Source organism: Fusarium odoratissimum (genome assembly GCF_000260195.1).
Source record: "Fusarium odoratissimum NRRL 54006 unplaced genomic scaffold supercont1.11, whole genome shotgun sequence".
In the NCBI taxonomy this organism is placed as follows: domain Eukaryota; kingdom Fungi; phylum Ascomycota; class Sordariomycetes; order Hypocreales; family Nectriaceae; genus Fusarium; species Fusarium odoratissimum.
In genome coordinates this window covers 994,453-1,011,156 of record NW_022158697.1, presented here as the reverse complement: position 1 = coordinate 1,011,156, position 16,704 = coordinate 994,453, and the positions used below count along the sequence as shown (strand labels likewise).

General features: G+C 49.0%; 6 protein-coding genes across 9 annotated transcripts; 2 read left to right on the top strand and 4 right to left on the bottom strand.

The window, feature by feature from the left end:
• Positions 1–1,616, top strand: FOIG_07805 (uncharacterized protein). The gene has a single exon (XM_031207503.1). The coding sequence runs from the start codon at positions 123–125 to the stop codon at positions 1,377–1,379; it is 1,257 nt and encodes a 418-aa protein (XP_031063036.1). The 5' UTR covers positions 1–122; the 3' UTR covers positions 1,380–1,616.
• Positions 1,617–1,619: 3 nt separating this feature from the next.
• On the bottom strand, positions 1,620–5,268 carry FOIG_07804 (uncharacterized protein). 2 transcript variants are annotated; one of them, XM_031207502.1, is made up of 3 exons: positions 4,545–5,268; positions 2,398–4,449; positions 1,620–2,341 (listed from the first exon to the last, which is right to left on the bottom strand). In XM_031207502.1, the coding sequence occupies exons 1-3, from the start codon at positions 4,778–4,780 to the stop codon at positions 2,320–2,322; spliced, it is 2,310 nt and encodes a 769-aa protein (XP_031063035.1). In that variant the 5' UTR covers positions 4,781–5,268; the 3' UTR covers positions 1,620–2,319. The 2 variants fall into 2 exon arrangements, with proteins under 2 accessions (XP_031063035.1, XP_031063034.1); XM_031207501.1 differs by having other exon boundaries at positions 1,620–4,449.
• Positions 5,269–5,437: 169 nt separating this feature from the next.
• FOIG_07803 (vacuolar protease A) lies at positions 5,438–7,852 on the bottom strand. 2 transcript variants are annotated; one of them, XM_031207499.1, is made up of 4 exons: positions 7,752–7,852; positions 7,112–7,687; positions 6,895–7,051; positions 5,438–6,846 (listed from the first exon to the last, which is right to left on the bottom strand). In XM_031207499.1, the coding sequence occupies exons 2-4, from the start codon at positions 7,208–7,210 to the stop codon at positions 5,912–5,914; spliced, it is 1,191 nt and encodes a 396-aa protein (XP_031063032.1). In that variant the 5' UTR covers positions 7,211–7,687; positions 7,752–7,852; the 3' UTR covers positions 5,438–5,911. The 2 variants fall into 2 exon arrangements, with proteins under 2 accessions (XP_031063032.1, XP_031063033.1); XM_031207500.1 differs by having other exon boundaries at positions 7,759–7,804.
• A 234-nt stretch (positions 7,853–8,086) lies between these two features.
• On the bottom strand, positions 8,087–11,217 carry FOIG_07802 (uncharacterized protein). Its single transcript, XM_031207498.1, has 2 exons — positions 10,674–11,217; positions 8,087–10,624 (listed from the first exon to the last, which is right to left on the bottom strand). Exons 1-2 carry the CDS (start codon positions 10,834–10,836, stop codon positions 8,268–8,270), a joined length of 2,520 nt encoding a protein of 839 aa, XP_031063031.1. The 5' UTR covers positions 10,837–11,217; the 3' UTR covers positions 8,087–8,267.
• A 2,580-nt stretch (positions 11,218–13,797) lies between these two features.
• Positions 13,798–15,033, top strand: FOIG_07801 (uncharacterized protein). Of its 2 annotated transcripts, XM_031207497.1 has the most exons (3): positions 13,798–13,914; positions 14,123–14,529; positions 14,585–15,033. In XM_031207497.1, the coding sequence occupies exons 2-3, from the start codon at positions 14,294–14,296 to the stop codon at positions 14,679–14,681; spliced, it is 333 nt and encodes a 110-aa protein (XP_031063030.1). In that variant the 5' UTR covers positions 13,798–13,914; positions 14,123–14,293; the 3' UTR covers positions 14,682–15,033. The 2 variants fall into 2 exon arrangements, with proteins under 2 accessions (XP_031063030.1, XP_031063029.1); XM_031207496.1 differs by having other exon boundaries at positions 13,798–14,529.
• Positions 14,782–16,031, bottom strand: FOIG_07800 (uncharacterized protein; the record flags this gene model as incomplete). Its single annotated transcript, XM_031207495.1, has 4 exons — positions 14,782–14,803; positions 14,870–15,480; positions 15,510–15,802; positions 15,858–16,031. The coding sequence occupies 3 exons, from the start codon at positions 16,029–16,031 to the stop codon at positions 15,018–15,020; spliced, it is 930 nt and encodes a 309-aa protein (XP_031063028.1). The 3' UTR covers positions 14,782–14,803; positions 14,870–15,017.
• Between the last annotated feature and the right edge of the window lie 673 nt (positions 16,032–16,704).

Below are 16,704 nucleotides of genomic sequence, written 5' to 3'. Positions count from 1 at the left end.
CTCCCGATGTCAATGTCTTGGTTAGTAGAGCTTCTTTTGATTCGACATTGGTTCATTCTCAATACTTTGATTGAGTCAACCCACCATAAATTCACCTTTAATGGCATAATTGTTGTCACATCATGAGGAATTCCTCCCAGCGAATCACCCTCAATGTCGCCCGCCTCTTTCACACCTCAGTCGCCGGGCCACGGCTGAGGCCTCGTCGACAATTCCATCTCACCTCTTTGGCTAGCTTCCCTCGAAAGCGAAGCTTCTTCACCTCGAATCCCTACCTGTCTCAGGTCGACGACGGTTCCCGTTCCGCCTCTGAACTCTCCAAAGAAGAGAAAGGTCCTGCTTCTTCAAAGAGGAAGCCCACTCGATCGAATACAGCCAAGAATTCACTGCGTCGAGTCGCCATCATTGCCCAGCAGCCCAAACGAGGCGCAACAGCACCAGGAAGTCCCAGCGATGAACCTTCCAATGTGGTCAGCGCGACCTGCGTCGCAGAATCATTCAAGATGCCTGTAGTTCTCGAGATTCTTTCATCGCATGGTTTTGACATTGACCCGGATGGCACGGGATTCGACGCAAACGAGGTGGTCCATGCAAGAGGTGTAAATGGTGGAGACATCTTTGTCTTTCCGTCCGGCACAATTGTGACATGGTCGCTGCCCCCCGATGTCGTTACAAGACAGATCATGCGTGCTGCTGAAGAAGCGCACTCCATTGAAAGTCGGGAGTTCGAGGATCTCGAATTCACAACCGATACAAACCGAGAAGCAAGTGTGCTTAAGGGCGATGTTATTGTTCTTGGTACTCGCAAGGAGCACAAGGAGGCTGATAAGCTAGATACTACTCTAGCAAAGGTTGCTTTCTCATCGGGTCTGGCTCGAAGCACAAAACTTGCTGTTCTCGAAACGGCCTTGACGTCGTACTTTGAAAGCACACGCAACATCCCCGCACTACTCTCACAAGGTGCTGGTGTACCTCTTGGTCGAAAGTTCATCCTACAAAAAACAGGCGAACTCCTCAGTCTGCGTGCTCGTCTCAATCACTATTCTGAACTCACCGACTCATTGCCAGATATCTTCTGGGACACCAGCTCCGATCTTGGTCTAGAGGGTTACTACGAACAAGTTGGTCGTGCACTCGATGTAAACGTGCGAATCCGTGCATTGAACCAAAAGATGGACTACGCCGCTGAAATCGCCAGCGTTCTGCGTGAGATGTCCAGTGAGCAACATGGTACTCGCCTTGAATGGATCATCATCGTGCTCATTGCCGTTGAGGTAATCTTTGAGTTACGTCGCATTGTGCTTGAGATGCTCCAGGAACGGGATGAACGGAAGCTTGCGGCTGAACTGCCAAAGCCTGTGGTGACACCACCGGTATAGATCGCCAGCCTGGATGTAGATCTCTAGAGCTTTTATACGACTGAATGAAAAACTCCATGTATAACATCTTTTGTTTGGGAATAGGTTGAGGATACGACATATGCCTCCAGGACTGGCTTGATAGATACCCCTCAGCTCAATAGAATTGACAATCAACTCAATGCGTTTGTCTTGCCCCTGTAGTTATCATGTTTCTCCATATCATGGATGACATACACATACTCACTCAACCCAGGATCCTTGGCATGTTTTACTGGTACAAAAGAAAGTCCATAGCGTAAACATATTAAGTATCAATGCAATAGTGTACCTTTTCTTCATCTGCATACACGCGCCAATTCGGCGTCTTGGATTACACAACCAGGAGTTTCCAACCCCCAGGTCAACAACTCGATGGAAAAGTCCACCAATTCCTCGTTCTTCCAAAAAAATATATCTCTCGTCCCTTTTTCCCTGGTTGAGTCAAAAAGCCAACTCCTCAGAAAAACGTAGCTAATAAAAACAAGTCGAGAATCCATCCTCTAAACGCCTCCCCTGACCCCCTTTCTCGCTCCTCCCATGCCCTAAGTCTGCCTTGATGATATCATATCTGACCCCTTCCGCTTCGCGTCTCTCGTTTCCAAAAGATCCACATGGTGTCGATTATTACAATGGCTTCTGCTGCATGCCTGGGATCGGTGGGACAGGAACAGGAGTCACCTTGTGGGGAGGTGGTGGTCCTGGCGTCCCGCTCATACTCGATCGCTGAGAATTGGGAGTCGGAGGCTTCTGCTGAGAAGCAATACTTGCTCGCGCAGCTGCAAGTCGGCTGGGGTCCATAGTCCCTCCTTGGCCAAAACCAGGAGTACCAGGCTGAGTGATCTTGTCAGCGAACATAGTAGACCGCTCTTGAGCCGCGACCCGGGCTTTGGCTTGTTCGAGAATCCGCTGCTGTTGCGCTTCAGGGATAACGGTGTGATATCCTGTAAGTCCAGGGTTCTGAGCAGGCGTTCCTTGTTGAGGGGGGTTGCTCGGGTACCTGTTCATTTGATTGCCCACAGCCTGGTTCGGCGTACCATATCGCGGAGGCTGCTGCACATTAGGCGAGGCACTGTAGGCCTGTCTATTAACCTGAGGAGACATCGTGCGCTGCGGCACAGCTTGACCGTTAGTGTAGGCCCCAAAGTTGGGCTGTGAGGGCGTAGCGGCTTGTTGCTGTGGATAGCCTGGTTGGAAAGCGAACCGGGCATTGGGAGTTCCTTGCTGAGCCTGCATCTGTCCAAACTGAGGTCTTGGCTGAGAAGCATACTGAGGCATGTTTTGATGGCCATAAGGAGTTTGAGCTTTAGCAACCTGTGTGGCATATTGAGCAGGATAACCGTTGGGTCGAGAATACTGATTAGGTTGAGGAGGTCTGGGTTGAGCGGGCATAGGTCGTGGTGCAGGTGTGAAGCCGGGCGTAGGCCCAGGTCGATAGTATTGCTGTTGTTGCATAGAGGGGGTTCGTTGAGGGGTTGCGTACTGGGTCTGGGGAGTATGGTGCCCATAGGAAACTCCCGATACACTAGGTGTACGTTGAGGCGGCGGCCGGGCATTAGCCTGAGCAGCTTGTTGCTGAGCTCTCAACCGAGCCTGAACACCCGCCTCATCCTCCTCCATAACTCCCTTGTACTTATCAGTTTGGACTTGAACCTTGGTGCTGATGAGAAGATCCTCCAATTGGTCTCCATTCAGCTTGGCGACTGCATATGGCGGTAGTGTCTTGATGATCAGAGCAAGCTGCGCCTTAAGCATCTCATATGTGGCTTGCTCGCCTTCCGAAGGAGTAGGTCCGGGAGTAGCCAGCATATCGCCATTGACTGGGTCGCTTGATGAGCGGTTTTGCGAGTTGGGGAGGTTAAGGTTTCGGATGCGTTGGTAAGAAGACAGGGTCTCAATCATGTCGCTGACTTCTTCCAAAATCTCATCGACTTCCTTCTCCTCATCCGCCCGTTTTGTGCCCAGAGCCTCTTCGAGTGACGGATCAACAACAGATTCATCCCAACTATCAATCGCTTCTTGGATAGCCTTCTCGTCGATGTCCATAGCCTCATCCTTCTCGGCCTTTTCGTCACTGTCAGCACCACCATAATATTCGACCTCAATCATGTTCTGGAAAGATCGGTGGCCCGATCGCTGCCACCACATTCGACCCGCAACACTTGACGGCACAACAGCTCCTGAATCATCCTTGCACGGTGCGAAGCTAGAAAAGGCGCCTCGGAAAAGCGATTCCATCTCGTGCAGTTCGAGTTCAGTAGTTGAGGGTCGCTTTCCCGCTAGACTTTGCGCACGTTCTCGTTGCTTGGTGATGGTTTGTGATGAAGGAGTCGCATTGCTGTAGTCGAGGTAACATCCAGCAGTCAATTTGGTTGTGAAGTAAGACGCATTTCGGAACTTGGAGGTATCTGTCAGTTCTGGTCGATAAAAGTCCAGCACGTTGCCCTTAGCTTGCGTCTTAGGCTGCTTGGGTGGCTGCAGAGGCGGCAGGTTCTTTGGCGACGAAAACAAATCTCCAAGAGTCTGTGTTCGCTCATGAGGCGTTGTCGGCATAACATGAGTTAATGACATTCCCTGGGGTAAGGGCACATCACGCAATTTGGCTTCATCGGAGATTGGAAGACTGGAGAACAGCCTTCTCTCCTGAGGTGCATATGCAACAAGGGAGAGTACCAACTCTCCCTTCTGAGGAGATGGTGGAAGTTTTGCCTCGACTGCAAGAGGGTCGGCCGAAGTTTTCGGGTAAGCCTTTTCTCGTCGAAGAAGTTGCAGGGCCTTTTCCTTAAAGTCCGAGATTTGCGCTCTCAATTCCTCGTTGGTCGCTTTCTTTTCATCATCGGCTGGCTTTGTCTTGATATCCTTGAGAGCGGCTTGGAGAGCAGAGACCAGGTCATTAGCCACTTGGTCTAGATCCTCGTAAGCATTCGCGGCAGCCTTCTCGGAGATAGTGGTTAGATCAGTCGACTTTTGACGCTTGGCTCGGTGTTCATCTTGCTCATCATCAGAGGATTCGGGCAAGGGGCGCTTGAGGATGGAGGGACCGATGTCGTAGCTATTGGTGATGGGTTAGTGGATCTGAGGGAGAAGTCATTCGCGACAAAGTTGCGATGCGATGAAAAAAGAAGTGGTAAAAAAAAGCAGGCATACCTGCTCAGAACTTCAACAAAAGATTTTATCACGTCGCGTTGGTCCTTTTTGGGCTCTCCATTCGTAATGGCAGGTTTTTGCTCCTCGGAGGCATTGTCTTCATCGCGGTCTTCCATTTCTTCCGTCTCGCGTTTTCGCTTTCCCGGAGCGACAGGTTGCGCTTTGTCGAGGCTGGGAGATTCTGAGGTGCCGTTGGCGTGGATGGCCGTGGGCTGGGCCATGGTCGGCGTGGTCATGATGGCTTCAAAAAAGAGCCTTGGATGGTTTTGGTTCCGTCGTCGGGGCGTTGGCCGCGCCTCGTCGCGATACGCGGTAGTTGCAGTGGCAGTCAGTGGTTCCTGTTAGCAGCGGTTGGAGCTGGAATGACAGCGGTAGTGGATGGCAGAAATGGGTTATGGGTATGGGGGGCCAGGTCCTCAATCGTTGGTGCAACTCCAGGTAAATAATAAGTCAATAACTTTAGTAGGTATCGATTCAACAGCGGTTGAAGAAGCGCAAACGGTTCGATTCCATCGAGTAAAGTCACGACACAATCGTACAGTCAATCGATGTAACAGGAAGTAATCGAGTCGTAAATTACGCGACAAACACGTCTCAAAGCAATAGTTCAAGTCGAAAAATGGGGGGAGGATGATTGATTGCCTTTGGCTCTCTCTGCTTCGGCTGTCCTTTGGTTGATTTGCTTTGCGCTCAGCCTGAGCCTGGGGGGGGGAAGAATGTGTCTCCTCGATCGCCAAGTACCTTGTACCTCGTCCCTTACTTGTCGCTTGCAAATCTCGGACCCGCTCTGTCCCTTTTTGCGAAGTGAAGCCTCAGGAGCCACCTCATGCACGTGACTCAGCTGGAGATTCAACGGTTTAAGGTGCATACAGTGTTGTAGAACATGATCATCTTGGGTTACCTAAATGTTGCTATATTTCTTTGTTCTAAATGGGCTGAAATACTGAAAATGCCTAGTTTTGTGGCGATTGTTCTACAAACAAGACAACAGCATTCTTGTGAAGAAAAGTATCATCCACCTCGAGCTCTTTGTTACTCAACAGCCAGCTCATTGACACTGACAGAGTGGCTGCAGGCCTAGCGTAATCATGATCATGATCATAGTATCCATTTTACCCCAGTCCGTAACCTCGATTATGATCTCATCACTTCATAAGCACCATCAAATCACCAACAGAACATGTAGGCAAAAAGTCAATAGGATTCATATTACTGAGCAACAAGTACGAGAAGCCATCTTCTCAATTCCTGACGCTCATGGTCTGTCATACAATTCAAACTAGTCCCATGCCAGTATCCAAAGCCATGTCCATGCTGCGTGTTCCATTCGCTATCTGTAATTCATACATAAAAACTTCATCGGTATCTTACTTGGCACGGGCCAGACCAACGGCGTTCTTGCCGAGGTCGTAGACAGAGTAGTATCGTCGGAGGAAAGCATCACCGAGAATAACAAGAGGTCCTACAGGCTCGGGGAAGTCCATGCCCTGGAAGGTAGAGATACAGCTGCCCTGAACCTCGAGGATGTAGTCGGTGGCGGGGAGGCTGTAGTTGGATCCAGCAAGGTTGAAGGTGATGTCAGGAAGAGAAGCGCGCTTGTCACACTCAATGGTGTACTGGCCGTTGTAGCCCTTCTTAGCACCAATCTCCTTGTTCAGAAGCTCAGCGAGAGCGCTGGGGAGGACGTTCAGGGAGGTACCAGTGTCAAGGATGGCACCAGTGTTCTCCTGCTCAGCAACCTCATCGCCGAAAGCAATGGCTTCGAGGTCAACCTCCCAGTAAGCCTTGCGGCGGAGGGGAATATACTCAATGTCTCCAGTGAACTTGGACTTGTCGATACCACCGAAGGTAGCCTCGCTCTCGCCCTCCTGGTCATCGAGGTAGAAAGCAAAGACGGGCTCATCCAGAAGCTTCTGGTTGACCATCTGGTAGAAGGGAGGGACCATGCCGTTCACAGCAATGCGGTCGTAGCCGAGACCGAGGATACCGTCGAAGCGACCGAAGGCGAAAGCCAGACCGGGCTCCTTGGTAGCCTCAGCGAAGTCCTGGTCCTTGATCTCGAGGTCGCCGATGGAGACAACATCGTTGGAGACGAAACCAGACAAGCTCCCAGATCCGTAGTGGATCTCGAACTCGGTGCCGTTCTCCTTGTAAGTCGAGGAAGCGGACGAGTCGTACTTGGAGTGGAGGTAGCAGGCGATACTGCCACACTGCTGGGAAGGAACCCAGAGGTTGGAGCTACCAGTGTCGAGAACGACCTTGAAGCTCTGGGGAGGAGTACCGATGGTGATCTCGGAGAAGTCTGGGGCGGTCAGTGATGGCTAGGATTGGCGATTTCAATGGTACTTACACTGAGCGTTCATGAAGTTGGAGACGGGGACGGGGTGGCCACCCTCGACGTTGACGGTGTTGGTAGCGAAGGCGTAATCGGCAGCATTCTTGGGACGGGAGGCACCGAGGTACTTCTGGCCGAGGCTCTGGAGGTGGTCCTCAACGGAGTTGGTAGCCTTGGAATGGTGTTAGAGAGCTTTGATGGAACGCGCAATCATCATGGGAATCAAACATACAAGCTGGTCGGCAAGAGGAACCTTGTTGAGCTTCATCTTGTGAACACCGGCCTGGGCAGAGCCCAGGAGCGCGGCAGCAGTAAGAAGAGCGCCCTTCATGATGGACAATCGGGTCGATAATGCGACCAAGTGAATGGAATGATGGGAGAGCTCGACAAAAATGTTACGAGCTGTGATGGAGATGGGAGATGGAGATGCAGATGGTGAGTTGAGATGCAAGATGCAAGATGGAGTTGGAGGAGATAAGATGGTTGGTTAATAACGACGGGAAAGGTAAGAAGGCAAGCGAGGCGGAGGAAAGCACCGTCCGAGCTGTGCTTGGCTGGGGGAAGCTTATTGCGCGTGCTTGCGGCCTGTTTCGGCGGTTAGTGGTGGGTGTGGCCTGGGCCTCGCACCTCACACCTGCCTGGATTCGTAAGTTACGCCTCCGGACTTTAGTCTTTTGGTGGGTGAAGACTCCCCTGCACATGCATGACCTTGTGACTTGGTCTTGCTTGTCTGGCAATGACGCACGATTTGTATCCACTTTCCCTGCTCGGCAACCAGCTCCAAACCTTTCCGCCTTAGGCATCATGCCTGTCTCATCTTATCAGCGCCAAGTTCAAGCGTATCAGGAACAAACAACAAAACATGCTGTTACTCTTTACCAGGGTCTGGAACACTTCCTCTTATCCTGTTGTCGTGGAAGATTCCTCAGAGGTTGATGATCTATGATGAGTGCGACATGCACGTAGTATTCGTATGATGCCCCTGGCCTGCTCACGCGTTTGCGGTGAGATATTTATGTTAGTGTTCCTGATAGCTTAACTTACAACGTAGTACCATTGAAACTAACACTACCTACCTTAGCATTAGCATTAGCACTCTGGGGTTAAACACTGGTCTAGCTTAGCTCGGATCCTCTATCATGCCTTGTTCCTGATCGTCAGACGAATACATTCTCACCGTCTAGGCAATCACAATAACGAAATATAAGCGGAATTGCAGCAATTTGTAACCGGAAACTGTCTCTCCTCTATTAAGTATAGATAATGTCCCTATGATAAATGCCCTTGTCCCCAACATGTATTATATATAGCTACAACCGCCCGGTTGAGCCTTGACCCATCATAAAAGTCGTCATCATAACTTCGTTAGTAACATCAACCAATAACACTCAAGCTCCTCGCATTTCCTTCTTGGAACGCTCCATCGCTTCAGCAAACACTTGCCGCACATCATCCAGTTCAGCATAATGCTTGATCAGTTCCTCCAATCTCTCCAACCTGGAGCCCGTCATATCATCCGACAACTTGCACCATCCAGAATGAAGTGCAACAAAAAGGAATGCTAAGCTCCCACGGCAGACTTGGTCATCTCGGATCCAAGAACGGAGTGCGCCTCTTGTTAGGTTGACACTGCAGCCACGGTCTCTTAACAAGAGTATAAGCAAACCCTTAAAGCCAATCTGTCCGGCCTTCAAGAACGCTTCAATAGCATCTTGTCCGACGGTCAGAGAGCCCTTGAGATATCTCAACATTACAGGCAACAATCTATCGCCATGTCGCGCGTTGGACGTCGTGTTGATAAGCATATCCTGTGTGATCTTGAACTCATCCTCAGCTCTCTCCGCCAGCACAACAAACTCCCTCGCTGAGCAAACACCCGCTGCAGCGTCCAATAGTGGCTGTGTGATCCGTACGCTCTCATCTTTGTGCTCGAAGAGAACTTGCAAGCCAGGAAAGCCAAGCTCCCATAATGTCTCGATGACAATCTCCTCGTCGATGTCAACGTCAGCAGCACGGTTGGCAAGAAGCATCTCGAGAACTTCAGGGGCCCAGTCGTCGGTGTCTTTCTGTGGTGAAGCTATCGCTGCTAGGACGACTTGTTTCGTGAATTGGACTTGGGATGCTGGCATTTCGAGAAATATGGCCATAAAGTCAGGTCGGCATCGGGTGTTGGCAAGAGCTAGTGTCATGAGCTTCTCATCGACAAAGCCCTCATGTGCCCGGTGCTTAAGAAGAACTCTAAGCATGGCTGGACCCTGACGATTCTCGATAGCCTTCTCGGCAACGGTCGGTGTGATTTCAATCCGTGTTCCATGCTGTGTGAGCAGGTAATCCATAGTCCTGGGGTGGCATATGCTCGCGATACTCTCCATCATCCACTCGTCAAGTTCGATGTCATCCCCGTGGAGTTCAAATAGTAACCTGAGTATTTGGAGTCCATGTCGTTCATTCCTTATCGCTCCGATCATGGCTGCGTCGCTCCATCTGAAATCGGGGTGATCGAAAATAGGATCCATCATCTCAACGCTTGCACATTCTGCCGCGGAGCAAGAAAGATCTTGATCGCGTGAGATTTCATCTTGTCGAAGTATCATGATCTTCTCCAGCATTCCAGGACATCCCCATCTTGCTGCTGCTCGAATGGTATAAGGCGTCAAAGGCTCGCCCTTTTTGAGAAGAAACGCCAGCATCTCGACTCTTCCGGTGAGTATCGCACTAACAAACGGCGACTTGAGTCGCGCATGGTGCTTTTCTCTATCTTCATCTGTGTTACCAAATCCCAAGTGCTCAAGGTTGTCGCGTTTGTGGTTTGTCGATGCGCTGGGGGCAGGCAATTCCGAGCCATTGGGTAATCCTTTGAGGAACTTGATTGCATCCTCCGCACAACGAAGCTTGCAGATACTCTCGCTGGCCGATCGCACCCAGTGGAAATTGTACTCCGACTTTGCCTGGAATACTCGCTTGACCTGGGTGGTACTTGTCCCTGACCATCCTCGCTTGATCGCGATGTGTCGCACGCGCTGGTTGATGAAGATCTCAACATCATGCTTTGACTCGGAGAATGAGTCCAGATCTCGGTGGACAAACTCGCCCAGGTACTCGTAAATCTTTGAACTTGGTCGACTGAGAATGAGGAGGTTGAGGTTCGCGGCTGGTTTTGGGCCATGGAACGTTTGCTCCATCAACTCCAGCAGAATCGTTCGAGAGGCCGCGTCGCACTCATCTAACCCATCGATGACGCAGAAGATGTGACGGTCAGATCTGAAAGCAACCTCGACTAGCAAGTTCCACAGTGCTTGAGGTTTCTCAAAGACTCGAGAGCCGCGATGCGCATGTCTCCTGCGGATTCTGTCGCTGAGGAAGTGAGGATGGTTTTGAAAGAGCTGAGTGAGAAGACCTCGTAGAATACCCTGAGCCGTGTTCCTTTGCGAATCATTTGGGTCGCAGAAGAAGTACGCGCAGGTGTTTGTGGGATCAGTCGCGAAGTTACTTGTGAGCCTTTCGGCGAGATAGACACCCAATGTCGACTTTCCTCTTCCTTGAGTTCCAGAAAGCCATAACACTTGCTGGTTTTCTGACTCTGGTTGAAGCCAGCTCTTGACTTCTGGCACATTCATAATCCATTCACAGGTCTTGGGCGCCCTTGGACCCTGCTGCGTTCTGAGCGCATCCTTTGCATGTGAGGGATCCGACCAGATGAGATCGTTATAGAAAGCTTCAATCTGCTTTTCCTTATCCGCATCATCTATAAAGTCAGTATATTTAAGCTCTAGTCAAGAGATGTGGCGTCTTACTTGGAACGTGACGCGTTTCATAGCGCTTATGAGCAACAGTGCTTGTGCTCGGCCACGGATAGTGCCCTAGGAAGCTATCCGGCGATAGAGGTCCCTCATCAGAGGCAGAGAATCGCGACCTCGAAGATCGCGGGGAGTCGTCTTTCGCTCTTGAGAAGCCCATTATTCGATTTGATTTGATGTGATATTGCGAAGATCAAGTTGCAAACGCGGTTCTTAGCCCGACTTACATGCAATGCAATAGTCGGTGTATCAATACCAGCGGCGGCTTCAAGTTCCTGGCGTGATGCATGCGTCGACAGAGGAGGGGTGGTACCTTTTACCGTCTGTCATTAGTGCAAGCGAAGTGAAAGTCTCATGACAAGAAGATGAGAGGAAAGATACGGTAAAGAAGGAATATCTATCGTATTCGAGATCGTCTGGAATACTGTGGCAATATCTCCTTTAGGGGAATCTTCATATAAAAAAAAGCGTTGACATTGATTAATTAGGGGAGCTAAACTAAATTAACAATAAACCGTTAATATCGGTCGGGGGGCTTCCCCTCGTTGAGGAATGTCTAAAGGGGAAAATAGGAAGGCTGGTGTATACGCCAGCGCCAAGATGGTCCAGGCTCAAGGTCTTTTTTTTTCAGGGTTGTAGACTCGACCCATGCAGAGGCGACCAAGAATCTGCAATGACGTTAACTTAAGGTTGGTAGAAAAAGAAACCTCAGACTGAATATTCTGTGACAGTATTTGCACATAATATTCACATCATATTGTCAGTATGCTATCGTCTTCTTCTCGGCTCCCCATCTACTTTAGTCATGACCCCAGCCTATTAATTTCGCATCGAGATTATGCATATCATCCTCGGGCTGTCCAAGCTTCTGCAAACATTTTATCCCAGCCAATCAAGGTAATGAAGACGCGTGAAAGAGAGGCCTCGATGTCTCGGCGCTGTTGTGTTCGTGGCCACTCACTTGTCACGTTTTAAACCATTGTCAGAAATTAAATCACCAATTATCAGATCGTACTGAACTGGGAATTGAAGGGATCCCAAGGTGATGTTCTGATGGTCACTTTGTGTAGTAGCATATCCGTACGACCTCTGCGATAATTCTTTCCTCCCTCAATTCTTTTATATTGATGATTGTATTGAAAGTTGAGTGGAATGATTGCTTCAAATACAAACTCCTCATGCTCTACTTTCGATCTAATTAAATGTTGTGTGATCTAGGTAGCCTTCAGTCTGCGCTCCTGTTGGTCCCCAAGTCACCAACTTTGGATAGTATAGAGTGTGAGCTTCTGGGGCTTTCAATGTCGTCGATGCAGGTGGTTTTGAGATACCAGTGTAGTTATATATACCTCCGAATTAGACTCGGGCTGTAGGCTTTTTACACTCGATTGGAAACCCGAATAGTCAAGGTGGCAGAAAATCGTTGCAAACACTACGAAGCTGCAGTCCAAATAACTCCAGGTCAGCTCTATACAGAGTTCACTACCAAGGTTACTGGACGCTTTGTAAGTGGTAACGTTGACTTTTCGCCGATTTGTTTCGCGATCTTGAATACAAAATATTTGAAGGGTGGCTCTCCGAAGAGGGTGAGTATATATCCACAGACTGTGACTGGCCGGTGTCATCTATGTGAAGTTATGAGACAACATTCCTGCTCGAAGTGAATGCTTCGTACACTCTATCTCTCTGTACGTGACCTTTGGGTCCGCCGTATACTATTGGCGTCACCCTTTGGCACACTTCTACGTTGCACTCCAGCCATCTCACTTACAAGGAGTGAGACAAGAGGAAACTACACATTCAATTCAAGACGAATGCAACTGCCAGCGATTGCATGGCCGACTATGCGACCATGCTGTGAGTTTGACCATAAAGATTACATAACTCATGAGAGTTGATAATAAGTGTCACTCCGAGAGCATATGTATTCCGCACATCTCAAGTCCGAGGGCTTACGTGTTGGGGAGACGAATCCCAGCCCTCAAACCTTTCCGTACATTCTGAATACGAAGTTCATTACCTTGTGAAGAGCAATTATTCTGTCTGCTTGATTAAGAGAAGGCTAGAGGATCATCACAGTGTGATGTTATAGATCTCGGAACGGTCGGACGTGGTTGGCTCCGGGACAGTCGGTGGTGATGCAACTGCAACGCTTTGACCTGGTTATATGACGATAGAAACGAGTGCTGTTAACCGTTGTTAGAAATAACTCATAGTGCTGGAGTAAAAATACTCCGCCGCACCTTTCGCCTATATGCAGGTGGCCTGATTCAAGGATGGCAACTAGTAACTCTCTTCTTAACTCTGACACTCGACAACCAGACCCACAAGCATAACTATATTAAGGTAGAAGTCTACTCAAGTCTTTAACTCTGTCTCTGTTTCGTAGTTTTGTAACATATCTTTCTGGTTTGATGAATCCCATCGCAGTTCGTAGTTGTCTCAGTTGCTATCAACGTGTTGTCCTTCTCTGGAACTTTTGATCAACAGCACCTCAAAATCACCGTGCTTTGACTTTCTGAGCCCTGCGTATGCATATGCTCACCCAACATAGGTCTCCAACTGGACCACTATCAGGCCATCTAAAGTGAAATGTGGGTTTGAGGTGTTGAGTGTCGGCCTGCTCAAAGAACTGTTTGTCGTTGGCTCAAATCGATCTTGTTAATGTCCAATAAATAGTCTTCCGACTTCACAGAACTGTGCGTAGCTATAAAACTTCTCATAGACACCAATCTGTCAAATACTTACTTAAAATCGGTTACGTTCACAGTTCAGTTCACTACATCATGGCATGTTATTCCTTGTTTCTATTAGGTACAGAGAATGGCGACTTCCGGCTCGCACAGTCAGGGGTCTCTTCAAGCTTCCACCAACAGCTGCCAGCACAGCAGCTGGACTCCGGAGCTAGGGAAAATCATTGCAAGCTTAACCATGCTACGCCAATCACAGCTTGAGCTAGAGACAAATGAGTAATCTAGGCGCTCGGTACAGGTACCGATACCAGACAACCCCTGCTGATTCTTCACGACTTCAACCAACAGACCTTTAACCAAGACATTTGCATGGGTATAGAGTCAGCTTTTGGCAAAGAGGTATCACTCCGATGCATCCGAGTACTTGGGGTTCTTTCATTGTGATCAAGATGATGTCCAAAAAGCTTCATGGACTTGAAGAGTCTTGTCTGAGTTCCCAATACGTTGACTTGGCAAATCTCACGACGCAGCCTCATTATTTCCTTAAAGTGAGTATGCTTAAGCTTATTCTTAGCACGAAAACATGATCTCGAACATACATGCGTCGTGCGTGGTGTGAACATGACCTACTAATCATATCCACTCTGCTACGCTCGTTTCTTGGCCAAGACCTGTGGTGTCAATGCCCAGGGAAGCATGCTCCTCGTATTCCATGACGAAGCTGGGACGCTTGAACTGACATGAAAGTTCGGTCAGCGATAAGTGTCTCGTAAAGACACAGAGTCAGGGGCTAAATGGTAATCTGTGTAGTATATATAGAGGTCCTCTCGCTGTACTAGTTGGTCACATCACTCATCCATCTTCATTCTCGCTTCAAACTCCCCAACTCAACTCCTCATCCCAGACTCTTCACTTCCAACAACTAATATGAAGTTCACCGCTCTTGCCACCGCCATCTTTGCCCTCGGCTTCGGTGCCGAGATGGCTACCGCTGCTGAGTGTTGCCAAATGAAGGTCTGCGATAAGATGAACCTTGGGGGCAACTGCAAGCACGGTTGCTATCCTATCAGGAAGACGGCCAAACTCAACTTGAGTGGACTCAAGTCGTCAGTCTCTTCAGCCAAGACTGAGAACAGATGCTTCTGCACCATTGGAAAGGAGGTGTATGTATCACGCAACAGTAAACGCCCTTCACCTGGTAGCTAACACTTCGAGTAGTGAATCCTGCATGGAAGTTACCAGCAACGCCAAGGGTACAAATGTCCCGAACCATTGTCTTACCGGCGCCAAGTATGCTTACTGTCAATTCAAATAATCTCAAACCGCTTGACACCGCTTCGTCTCGACGCCACGAAGGAAGATATTCGTTACTCGGGTGGAATACTGTGATGCATGTCGGGTAGTAAAGGAGTTCTTGGATTAGATTCATGCAGTCAACTATAAAGAATGGAATGCAACACCTTGGTATAAGCTTGGATTCAAGAAATAGACCTTATGACTCACCCCTATCTTATCCATCCAGTTTGTATGCATGTACTGAACTGAATCTCGACCGATATGTCAGTTCAACTCCAACAGGGATAAACAATATGATAGACACAATCTGCCCAAATCCACAGTAATTCCCATCGTATTCTTCTCCCATGTTCTCCTACATTTGCTCCTGGACGTTTCTGAGGGTGAAGATCACCCACAGTAGTGGTATAGTCCACCCAACAAGCACAAGAAGAGGAAGAATAGCAACAAGCGGCCTGTCACCGAACCACTTATTGACTCGCTCGCGCCAAGAGGTCTTGTCTTCTGCTTCCTTAGCATCCTTTGCCTTCTCGTCATGGTCGTAACATGTGCCAGGCAGGCCAGCAAGGAGCCAGAATGTGAATATGTATGTAATCAGGGATACAGTCAACTCCAAGCCATTTAAAGATTTGAAAGTCGTCGATCTTCCAATATCTCTATACTCGGCGGGAAAGCACATATCTTCCACGACACTCCAGTCTGTCGGCGATACCTCTGAACCCTTACCCTCGCCAATGGGGCTTATGTCAAACGCATGAATGCACCTCGATAAGAAGGGATAGAATGACAGTGCAACAGTTACACTGAGGAGCAGTAATCTAGCGTTGTGTTTGATATTGGCTCCAACAGAGCAATGGGGTATAGAAGCGGCATCATGCTAATGACGGCGACAGATTGGGATATTCGAGCTTCGATAGCGCCCAAGTCCGCGGTACTGATACCATAGTCTTTGCGAGCAAGCACAGCGATCGTAGCCAGCTGTAGTGCCAGGGCAAAATATGCAGCAGAGTCGACAAATGCTTCAAGGTCGGCTACTGCAACTTCATGCCTTTGGCTATTCTTGCCACTTCTCTTGAATATTATGACTGCAAGAGATAGGGATATGCTCAATGTGATCTCGAGAACATATCCAACAGCAACCTGTTGCGGAATATCAGCTGCAATACATCTTGTATGGAGGATCATTGAGACAAACCCCAATGCCAGATATGTCAGGATTTCCTGTGCCGTAGATGGCGTTGCATATCTCGCTCTTACAAGACTCTAGTATGCTCTTATTAAAGTGCGTTTTAGAGTCGAGGTCCTGAATGTATTCGCTGAAATCGTTCAGTTCTGTCCATTGCGAGCAATTGATGCTGGGACTGGACATGTTGACCGATGCTAGGTGATGACTGTGACGAGCAAACCATTGAGATGTTCAATCTCAGAATGCTCAACAATGTCACTGACTTCAGCCCGATGTTGTCTCAAGTGTTATCAAGACCGGCCCCCCAATGATACTCAGCTGCGGCTGAAGGCGGCGTATTCTGGGCGCAACCAAGATCCTATAGCAAGAAATGAAAAAGATGACCAGCGCAGGTATTTTCGATAGTTCATGTCACTGGCTTGAAATGGACAGACCGAGTGCCGAGCCTCGTTGCAGAGTGTCGGATTTCATATAAGGCTGGCTGCTGTAGCAAGCTTCGAGTCATCTTTGCCCATCAACTGAGCCAGGACCCGGTTCAAGTATACAGAAGCTCATTCTAATGATATCAGTGCCCTAAACCTGTCGAAATCTATTGTTCTATTCACCTTTGGCTTCAGTATTGCTGCGCTGGTCACATCACAAACCAGTAGTATGGGGCCCTCAGAAACTTGCGGGTACGTCGATGGGGTAGGGTTGCCATCATTGCGTGCAAGCCATCAACTGATGAGAGAGCTTGTCCAGATTCCGATCTTGTAATTTCGTGCACGTCTAGAGCATGCGGATTCCTATTCATATATGGCCACGACAATGCCTATGCTGGATGCTGCGGTGATAAGAGATGTGCAATCGCGACGAC